Raw genomic sequence first — 11,387 nt, forward strand, 5'->3', positions numbered from 1 at the left:
GTTTGAAGTGATTGAGGAGTTCCTCCTCAATTTCCTCATGCTTTTCTACTTTCACTCCCCCTTGCTTTTGGATGAAAGGAATGCTGTTGTGCATTCTTCTCTGAACCGTGGTCCTATGGAAGAATTTGGTATTACGCTCTCCTTCCTTTAGCCATCTGATCCGGGATTTTTGCTTCCAATAAATTTCCTCTTGCTTTCTCCTTTCCTTGAGTTGGTTGTGGATGCGTCGTTCCTATTCTAGAGTCACCTCAGTATGCCCCTTTGTGATTATCTTTTGTTGGAGATCCACCAGTTCCTGATTTAGGTCTTGTTGCACTTTAAAGATATTTCTGAAGGTCTCCCTATTCCATCTCTTTAGGTGATTTTTTAAAAATCTGAGCTTCTGTTGGAACTGATACATTTTTGACCCTTCTGGTGGGATGAAGGATGCCCATGTAGTCTTAACAAAATCTTTAAACGTGGGATGCGAGAGCCAGAACTCTTCGAAGCGGAAGGGTCTTTTTGTTTGGTCGCCTGGTCTTTGCCATTGGAGGGCAATTGGCCAGTGATCCGAACCCATGTGCGCTAGTATTGCAGCTGAAATGTCCCCCCCAAGATGAACCACATTGTCTGAAATGAGGAAGCGATCCAGTTTGGAAGCAATTTGATGCTTACCAGCCATGCGATTGCTCCATGTGAAAGTGCCATTACAGAACGGCAAATCTATGAGGGATGTATTCTGGATGAAGTCCTTGAAGCGGGCATGTTCTTGTTCCATTCTAACTCTCCCCCCGATCTTCTCCTCTATCTTAGTGATCATGTTAAAATCGCCTCCAATAATCCATAGCGGATGCCTCCTGTTATTGTTCAGAGCTTCTATAGTGTCGAGGAGCGCAATTTTTCTTCCTGTATCCTGCGGGAAGTATACATTTGATAAGTTACCATGAATATTTGTGCCTAGAATGTGGAAGGCTGCCTGGATGAGGTGATGAGAAGCGTGAAAATCTGAAAGAGTTAACGCTTATGTATTCCATGCAATAGCAAGCCCTCCTGAAGCTCCAGAGGCATCTACCGCAACCGAGCGACAACCTGGCCAAGCTTTGGAGAGTATACTGCCTAATGTGGAGCTGTTACATTTGGTTTCCTAGAGAAAGCACATTTGCGGCTTTTCCATTTTAATAATGTTTTTTAACATTCTGAGTTTTCCAGGGCTATTGAGCCCTCTTAGGTTCCATGATACTAGCTTCATGGTTCAACTATTGATGGAGGGCTTGTAGTACTTCGTCAGTTTTACATACCTGCCTGAGTCTACCAGGATTTTCCCAATCTCGATCGTTCACTGAAGATCGGTTCTTCTTCCTCTCTTTTTAGTGTCTTTTGGGGGAAGGCTTCCATCCCAATGACTTCCCGGATGTATCCCAAGTTGATGCTAATGATAGGCCCTCGAGATGACCACTTCCAGCTTATTGAGTTGATTCTCTGGTATACTGTCGTATGCTTTCTTTTTGCAAGAAAGTTCTAATTCTAGAATGTCTAGGCCATTCAGATCTATGCTTTCTGGTTCTTCTTCCATCTGTTGCACTTGGCTGCTTCCTTCCATATTAATCTCTGAGCCTTGAGGGGGATCTGCCTTTCCATCGATTTCCATATCCTTATGTTTCCCTGCTGTCTCTTTCTGACCTTCTCTGAGGATAGCTGGAAGGATAATGGGGGTTTGAAATTTGGAGGGGGAAGCTGAGGGAGGGGGATGGGAGGAGGAAGAAGGAGGAGCAGGGCTGGACTCGGAGATCGGGGGTTGCTCATCAGAGGTCTGAGTGAGAATTTCAAAGCTGTTCTTAGTAACTGGGCCATGGGTGTTATTTTGCTGGGGTTTGTTCCCATTTGTGGGTTTTTTGTTCGATCGTCTTCGGCTAGGGGCTTTGGTGAAGCCATCTTGGGTTAGGGTTTCAGAGGATTCAGGAGTATTGGCTTTGGCATTCAGAGGACAGTCCCTGAAAAGATGCCCAAGAGCATGGCATTTCCTGCAGCGAAAGGGGACATGTTCATAGACTAGAGGTTGGATCCATTCTTCATCACGGTGGGAGATACTTACCGATTCTGGCAGAGCTTCATTCAGGCACATGAAGATGCATATGCGGGCATAGGAAGTGTATCCGCGCATTTTTGTTTCTTCTGCCGCTCTGATGTATTCCCCCAGTCCATTTCCTATATCCTTGAGAATGTCCTCGTCCCAATATTCATCTGGAAGTGAGTACATTCTGATCCAGACTGGTGCCCAGGTGAGATCTTCCTTATCCGGGTTAAATCTTGGTATCCATTCCCTTAAATACAGTCCCGCTGAGCTAAAAAAGTAGGGCCCTGCTCCCAGAATTCTGTATTTGTCCTCTAGACAGAAGAAAATCGATGTGAAGAAGCCTTTCGGCCCTAGCTGCAGAGTGACATCTCCTTTGGGTTTCCATTTCGCAGCTATCCAGCCATATAAGGCTTTTTCAGTCAGCCAAAACCCTATAAACTTCCCAATAAGGGCATGATCCCTCATGTATTCTATTCGCTTGTCAATCTTGTGTCCCGACAACTCTATTCGGGGCCGTTCTTTGGCTATAGGCCTGCATGTTGTTGAGGATACTTTCGGGCTTTCTTCTGGTTTTTCCTCTCCTTCTTGTGTGACTTTGGCTTTGTCCTTCGACCTCCTGTCTCCTTGTTTCCATGCTGTTGCCGATTCCCTTTATTTAAAACCTCCTTATCGATAGATCCAAAAATCACTGTCTGATCAAGACCGTGCTGCGAAGGGGAGGGCTCTGACGCCCTCCCCTTAGGAGGTTCCATTGTGCTGCTCTAGTGTCCTACAGCACTATTGCGATACAGTTGTTTCCGTCTCGTCCGTGAATGGGTCCGGTGCTGTGCAGTCTGCGCCGTTGAAGTTTTCCTCAGAACCCTAGTCCGAGCTCCCGACGCCCAAACCTCAGATCGTTTAGGCTTGTATTTCATGACATTCATTTCGTTGCATTAGATCAATTATATCCACCATGATGTTAAGAAAGTAGAAAATTCCATTTTTATTACCAAAAGAGAAACCATAATTACACGAGAAATCTCCCAGAAGTTCACCAAAAGTTTCCTATTCATTGTTTTTAGAACCTTTCACTAAAACCAAACATCTTTTGTCCTCTAAAAATAATTTACTTCCCATCTATGAGCCCCTCTTAACCCAATTTTCCAGATATCCAGCACCTAACCTATTTGGTAAGGGTAAACTTCCAGAAACTTATACCTTTCGGAACAACTCTTATAAAGAATGGAACATTGACAATCTCAACACTGGTCAAATCGAGCAAATGATTGATCAAATGTTTACTGAACATAAACTTATGTGTATGCAGGGAAAAGTAGAAGTTGAAGCCTGTAAAACAATCATACAATGTTTTACCGGTACATTACAAATATGGTAGGATGTTGAATCATCTCTGTTGGGTCCCTATAATACTAGTGATTACCCCATTACTATTGTAGTTATACCCCTTATTTATATTGTTGTGCCCCTATTACCCCCTTGTTGTTATTTCTGTGCCCCATAGAATCCCTCTATTGTTATTTTTGTGGCTTTATATTATTATTGTTAGGTCGACTGGATTATATTGTGACTCCTTAGACTCCTATATATAGAAAGGAGGTTTTGTCATTTGTATCATCCAAGAATTGTTCATTTATGTAATGTAAAGGAGGTTGCTCCCTCGAAGAGGCTGAATTCTAAGGCGTGGATCTCTCTTTTCTATCTTTTTGTGAGCTGGTTTCATAACATTTGGTATCAGAGCTTTGGATTCTAGGGTTTCGCTACTCCAAACGGGTCATTGTGGCATTTTCGCTATAACGTTTTTTGTGTGACGTTTCAGAAGTCACAAACAAAACCCATTTGAGAAGAAATTGCGCTGAACCTTGGGTCCGAATTTTAGAGCTTTTCGCGCGATATTTACGGAGATATGATCTGAGGAAGTTGGTATTTTTGCAGACTCCTGAATTACATTCAAAACAGGTGACCTGGGGAAAATCGTCATAACTTTCTCTCTGGGGATCGGATTGAAATTTTGTAAGATGGTATAGAAAGAGGACAGACTGTAGTTTCTTATATGCGTGTTTCAGATTCAAAGGTTGAAACAGTGACACGTGGCACGTCGTACAATTTTGCTCTACTGAACTAGTCTAAAAGCAAGTCACTGTGGGAGATTTCACATAACTCTTCCTTGGAGAATCCAATTTGGGTCAAACTTGTGGCATTGGAAAGAAGACATAGAAGGCTACTACAGGGAACAATTTCAGAACTGGATGATCCGAAATTACAGAGATACATCAGATTCAATATCAGGCTTCTATAAAGTGAAAAAAAAGGTGTGTAGTTTTTTTCAATTTTTGTGTAAGCTTGGTTTAACGTAATTCAAAGGGCATAGTAAAGCATTATTATCGGTAAATGATGCCCTGAAGAAAGAAAATGCAAACACCTAGTAAGGAACCTAAAATCTCTAGCATGACTCATGAAGAAGAGGAAGAAATGCTACATGATATATCAAAATTACAAGAACAAGTGCAACACATGTCACGCTCACAAAAGCTAACGGAAGCTAAGATAAGTGGCGTGGAATCTAAGATAAATGGCGTGGAATATAAGATAAATGGTGTGGAAGCTAAGATGGATGATTTGAAGATAGATTTGAAGACATATTTGAAGAAATACATGGCAAATTTGAAGACAGATTTGAAGACAGACATGGCAGATTTGAAGACATATTTGACAAATTTTCTACAAGAGATACTTACTAATGGTGAAAAGGTTGTAAAGGAAACTCATGATGTGAACAAAAGAAATGTTAATCATGATTCCATAGATTCTAATGTTGGATCGAAGACCCACCATATTCCAAAAATCGATATGAGGAAGTTTGATGGCAAGGATCCCGCCACATGGATATTACAGATGGAGCAGTTCTTCGATCTCAATAATGTGCAAAACACACAAAAGGTACGTATGGAAACTGTATATTTGGAACCAAATCAGTTTGTATGGTATCAATGGCTTTTCTCTCGTAAAAAAATTATCACTTGGAAAATTTTTACGGAAGAATTGATAGCACATTATGAAGATACAAAAAGCAACACTTTTTTTAGCCAATTGATAAGTCTCAAACAAAAGGGTTCAGTAATGGAGCACATTGAGGAGTTCCAAAAATTGAACATAAGGGTAAAAGATATTCCAGAGGAGCATAGGATTGATGTGTTCATAGGGTCTTTAAAGGATAATATCCAACATGATGTTCGCCTTTGGGAACCTGATTCATTAGAGAAGGCATTCAGGTTAGCAAGAAAAATGGAAAGCAAAATTATGGCAACCAGGAAGCATACCACTCACAACTATAAAGACGGAAGTGTTGTTGCCCCTAGTCTTCCACAACCTATAAGGTTGACACCACAACAATTGGAAGAAAAAGAGCAAAAGGGCTTTGTTACAGTTGTGATAGCAAATACACTAAAGGTCATAAGTGTGCTGAGAAGAAATTATTCTACATAGATTGTGAAGAGGAAGAAGAAAAGGAGCAAGAAAGGTCAAAAGAAGAAGATATACTCCAGGAACAAAGCCTAGATGAAGAACAAATAAATCTGACCATATCTTGTAATGCATTGGCGGGAATTACCACTCCTCAAACCATCAAGATAGAAGGACAAATCAAGAAGAAAAAGGTAATAGTGTTGATTGATTCAGGAAGCACCCACAATTTTATTCATTGTAGGGTAGCAAAAGAATTGAATTGCTTCCTATATCCAGCACCAGAGTGTCAAGTGATGATTGCAAATGGAGGAACAATAAATTGCTCTGGAAAGTGCCATAATATCAAGCTATCCATGGGAGAATATGTATTGACTAGCCCAATGCTTTCCATTCCAATGGGAGGTGCTGATGTTGTACTAGGAGTCCAATGGCTACAATCCTTGGGTACAATAGCTTTTAATTTTCAAGAACTTTTCATCAAATTTTATACGGAAGGAAAGGATGTTGAATTATTCCAAGGTATTTGAGACTCCCAAAGGTCTCCCACCTATGCGTGATCATGATCATGCTATTCATCTGATTCCAGGAAGTGTTCCTCCAAACATCAGGCCGTACAGATATCCCTATGTCCAAAAAAGTGAAATTGAACGTATGGTTGCAGAAATGCTAGAGGCTGGTATAATTCAACCAAGTCAAAGTTCTTTCTCTACTCCAGTAGTATTGGTGCACAAGAAGGATGGATCATGGCGCATGTGTCCGGATTATAGGGAGCTCAACAAGCTCACTATTAAAGATAAGTTCCCCATTCCTGTCATTGATGAATTACTGGATGAATTGCATGGATCAATTTACTTCACCAAGTTGGATCTTCGTTCGGGATATCATCAAATCAGAATGAAGATTGAAGACATTCCGAAAACGACATTTAGAACTCATGAGGGTCATTATGAATTTTTGGTCATGCCTTTTGGCCTTACCAATGCACCTTCAACATTTCAAGGTTTGATGAATTCAATTTTCAAACCATTCCTTAGAAAATTTGTGTTAGTATTTTTTGATGATATACTAATCTACACAAGTCTTGGAAGGATCATGTTGAACATGTTGACAGGGTGCTACAACTATTGGAGGAGAAACAATTATATGCAAAAAGATCCAAATGTTTCTTTGGAGTCCAGGAGGTGGAATATTTGGGTCATATTGTATCTCATGAAGGAGTTAAGGTAGACCCTAGCAAAATTAAAGCCATTAAGGAATGGAAAATCCCCACATCCATAAAGCATCTGCGAGGATTTCTTGGGTTGACAGGGTATTATCGCAAGTTTGTTAAGAATTATGGGAGAATAGCAGCACCTCTAACAACATTATTGAAGAAAGATGCATTTTCATGGACTCCGGAAGCAACAAAGGCCTTTGAACATCTTAAAGAGGCAATGTGCCAAGCACCGGTCTTAGCTACACCGGACTTCACAAAAACCTTTATTGTGGAATGTGATGCTTCAGGAAATGGAATTGGTGCTGTTCTAATGCAAGATGAAAGACCCATTGCTTTTGAAAGTCGTCCAATCAAGGGAAAGTTTTTAAGCAAAGCTATTTATGAGAAGGAAATGTTGGCAATACTCCATGCACTTAAGAAATGGCGACCCTACCTAATGGGAAGACACTTCAAGGTAAAAACGGATCATGATAGCCTTAAATACTTTTTAGAACAAAGATTATCCTCTGAAGAGCAACAAAAGTGGGTCACAAAGATGTTGGGTTATGACTTTGAAATCATCTACAAAAAAGGGAAGCAAAATGTGGTGGCAGATGCACTCTCAAGAAAGGATGAGGATGTGGAAGCATTGTTGTGCGCCATTTCTATTATCCAACCAGATTGGATAAACGAAGCAAGGGAGGAATGGAAGAATGACGAAGAAGTGTGGGCACTTATTCGAAAGCTACAACAAGATTCCAGTACGTCTGATACATTTAGCTGGCAAAATGATTCGTTATGGTACAAAGATCGCTTATACCTCTGTAAGAATTCCCAGCTAAAACAAAAGATTCTTATGGAATTGCACACTTCTCCCTTAGGAGGGCACTCAGGATTTTTAAAAACTTACCACAGGGTTAAGAAGGAATTTTTTTGGGATGGCCTTAAATCAGATATTCAAAAGTTTGTGGCGGAATGTTTGGTTTGCCAACAAAAAAAGTTGAAACAATTAAGACACCGGGTCTATTACAACCTTTATCCATTCCAAGCCAACGTTGGGAGGAGGTTTCAATGGATTTTATCACAGGTTTACCCAAGTCTGAGGGAAAGAGTGTCATCATGGTGGTAGTTGACAGACTTACCAAGTATGCACACTTTTGTGCATTATCACATCCATTTAAAGCCAGTACAGTTTCTACTGCATTTATGGAAACAATTCAAAAGCTACATGGAAACCCAAAGATTATTGTAAGTGACAGAGATCCCATTTTCACTGGAAATTTTTGGACAGAATTATTTTCTTGTCTTGGTACTCAGTTAGCTCATAGCTCATCTTATCATCCTCAATCTGATGGGCAAACTGAGATAGTAAACAAATGTTTGGAAGGATATCTTCGTTGCTTTGTATCTGATAAACAGACACAATGGGTCAAATGGTTGCCTCTGGCTGAATGGTGGTATAACACTTCCTTCCATACAGCAACAAAAATGACCCCATTTATGGCACTTTATGGGTATCAACCACCATCCATCACATCATATTTAAGAGAAAATTCTAAGGTTCAGGCAGTGGAACATCACATCGAACATCAACAACAAGTCCTCCAACTCTTAAAGGATAACCTCGTGTTGGCACAAAATAGAATGAAACAACAGGCAGATCAACATCGCAGTGAAAGAAGTTTTGATGTAGGTGATTGGGTATTCCTACGGCTACAACCATATAAGCAAATGTCCCTAAAGCAAGCTAAGAAGGATAATAAATTATCACCAAAGTATTATGGTCCGTACAAGGTGTTGCAAAAGATTGGTACTATGGCATACAAATTGGAGCTTCCTGCAGCTTCTCGATTGCACCCAGTTTTCCATGTTTCATGTTTAAAGAAGGTTATAGGCGACAAGCTCCCAGTTCAAACAATATTGCCAGAACTTGACGAGGAAGGAAAAATTATATTGGAACAGGAAGCAGTCACAGAAACAAGAACTCGACAGCTACGAAATCGATCAATTTCAGAGTATCTTATCAAGTGGAAGAACTTATCCGCTGAAGATTCCACATGGGAGGATGAGAATTTTATGCAGAAGTATCCAGAACTACTCAAGCGTTGAGGACAACACTTTTTTGAAGGAGAGGGGCATGTTGGGTCCCTATAATACTAGTGATTACCCCATTACTATTGTAGTTATACCCCTTATTTATATTGTTGTGCCCCTATTACCCCCATGTTGTTATTTCTGTGCCCCATAGAATCCCTCTATTGTTATTTTTGTGGCTTTATGTTATTATTGTTAGGTCGGCTGGATTATATTGTGACTCCTTAGACTCCTATATATAGAAAGGAGGTTTTGTCATTTGTATCATCCAAGAATTGTTCATTTATGTAATGTAAAGGAGGTTTCCCCTTCGAAGAGGCTGAATTCTAAGGCGTGGATCTCTCTTTTCTATCTTTTTGTGAGCTGGTTTCATAACAATCTCCTGCACTTATTACAAAAATGGAAGTAGAAGTAGTTAAGGATGAAGAAGGTGATATCATCTATAATGAAGATGGTACTCCACAAAGCAATATGATAGGAGTCCTCACCTCCTTCATCCTTAAGAACTGGTGTGGAGCCACAATTGAGATTTCTAATAAGCATGAGATGGTGTTGATGAACTTCAAGTGTAAAAAAATGTCGCAATATGAAGACTTTCATCGTGATTCAACACAACAAATTTATGAAGTTAAAGAAATCCAAAATGCATTATGGAAGTAGATATATCTTGTTTCTCTACCTTCTAAATTCATTGAGTATATCCAAAGGCAAGAAGTCTTCTAGAATTCTTTTGAAGCATACACTTGGGGAAAAATTTATTGCAACATCACCAAAGCACCGGTAGGACTTTTCACCAGCATGAGAGTGAAAAAATCAATGCAAAATTTGTCAATACTTCCGGACAGCAAACCAATTTGCAATAAGTATGGGCTTGAAATTGATGATCCAATTGTTCATAGAAGAAAGAGTAAGAAAAGTAGCAAAAATGCCCAGAGGCAGTTTACAAAAAATTCAAAGGTTTGTGCTTACAAAACAAACTAGCACACGAAGGGATCTTACAGATATGTCCCTAAAACTCATTATTATGAACCAAAAGATATCCATCTTAAAACACAAAGACAGGATGGAATATTATGTTGGTTATGTGGCCAAAAGGGACATACAACAAATAAATGTCCTAAAGGTAAAGAATCTAAGATGAATAGAGGCAAGAAATCACAAGAAGCTGCCTCACAAAGGTTCCAGAAAGAGACAATGAGGTCTCATGGAATCACCTTCAAAGAAGAAGTGCATTTAACGAAAAATGATTGTTGCAACACTTAGGAAATGGGAAAACAGGAGAAATGGGCAAATCTATGAAATAAAGGAGGGTTAAAATACAGATATGACATCTCTAGGAAACGTCTCAGCCTTGTGACTGGGATGATGTTGAAAGAGACTCTTTATTTCTCCTTTACAATTATAGGATGGAGCCTTAAAGCCTGAATCTCTTCTGAGATGGTGTCTTTGGCATCATGGCCTCTTGATTTTTGTGTAATAAGAAACTGGTTCCTCGAATCCATGTTACTTTGTGATTAACCCTACACTGGATTGATGGCTCATGGCCATCATGTATGGCCTTTCATCCATCCAATATTGGTGTGTTTTCTATATGGCATCGTAGCCTTGGAGGTCCTGTCCAACTTATTAGCGTGAAAACCACCATCGCACAGTTGATTTGTAGTGAGAACGAAAACGTTAAACTATGCTAGGATTAATCTTGCCACCTTCTCACCCTTGGCCCTTGAAACTCCAATTGATTGGCCTCATGGCCCTCTAATGCTTGCATGTTAGACGTATGGACCCCATGGCCTTTAGACTCTCACTTGTTCTGTGTGTGACCTCAAATGACTGTGATTGAACTCAATTGTCTACTTGGCCTCCAATATCTTTTTTAGCTGAAGCAATTCTACCTGGAGCAAGCTTTCAGGCATACATGGTCCTGTCAGGGATGAGACCACAATATATGCAAAGACTAAACCTCTCACCTAACCATTAGACCACATCCTTTCCCCCTCAAACACTGTTGTAATGATTCTTATCTCTTGCTACGGATGAGACCACAAGACATGTAAAGACTAAACCTCTCACCTAACCATTAGACCACATCTTCGCTCCCTCAAACAATGTTGTAATGCTTCTTAGCTGCAAACAATGGCTCTACCACAATGATGCAATAACTAGGCCACTAAATATCGATCCTCAAATGATTTGATGATGCCAAAATAGATTGAGATTTGATAAGGGTTCGATCTCGTCCCTAAATGATCAAATCTTGTACAATAGTCTTCGATATGATTTGAAATCACCTCCACTAACAAAAAAAGGTAATTAGTCAATTAGCTAGGGTGATATTTGGTACCACCAAAGTTGGGTTGCTGGCTAGGGTGACACTAAACCCTATTGAATATAACTTGAAGATATTTCTCGAGACCCTCACTTGCGGAAAACTTGTTTGAGATTCCACATCAATTGCAAGAGAGAAAATCCAAATCAGTATCCTGTTGAGGGCCCCGAAGTCGGGTCAACAACAAGGGGGATACCCACCCGGTCCGGAACCTGGTTGGCGGCTCCTTGCCCATTTGGAGTAGCGGGTCCGACTGG

The 11,387-nt window shown here is 40.2% G+C and overlaps 1 protein-coding gene across 1 annotated transcript; it reads right to left on the reverse strand.

Annotated features, from left to right (window-relative positions):
- Positions 1-232: 232 nt before the first annotated feature.
- On the reverse strand, positions 233-2,976 carry LOC149156162 (uncharacterized). The gene is made up of 3 exons (XM_089444662.1): positions 2,843-2,976; positions 1,468-2,702; positions 233-984 (listed from the first exon to the last, which is right to left on the reverse strand). Exons 1-3 carry the CDS (start codon positions 2,974-2,976, stop codon positions 233-235), a joined length of 2,121 nt encoding a protein of 706 aa, XP_089300788.1.
- Positions 2,977-11,387: the final 8,411 nt, after the last annotated feature.

Source organism: Pinus tabuliformis, chromosome 9 (assembly GCF_031772625.1).
Source record: "Pinus tabuliformis cultivar Carrire ecotype Pingquan chromosome 9, CPIR1, whole genome shotgun sequence".
NCBI lineage: Eukaryota > Viridiplantae > Streptophyta > Pinopsida > Pinales > Pinaceae > Pinus > Pinus tabuliformis.

Excerpts from the sequence above, each read along its gene's own strand:
- LOC149156162 (XM_089444662.1), bottom strand. The coding sequence starts at position 2,976 with ATGAATGTCATGAAATACAAGCCTAAACGATCTGAGGTTTGGGCGTCG. Across the intron at positions 2,703-2,842 it reads CGGACGAGACGGAAACAACT|GGAATCGGCAACAGCATGGA; the intron begins GTATCGCAATAG and ends TTTTAAATAAAG. Across the intron at positions 985-1,467 it reads CAAAAAGAAAGCATACGACA|ATTTTCACGCTTCTCATCAC; the intron begins GTATACCAGAGA and ends TAACTCTTTCAG.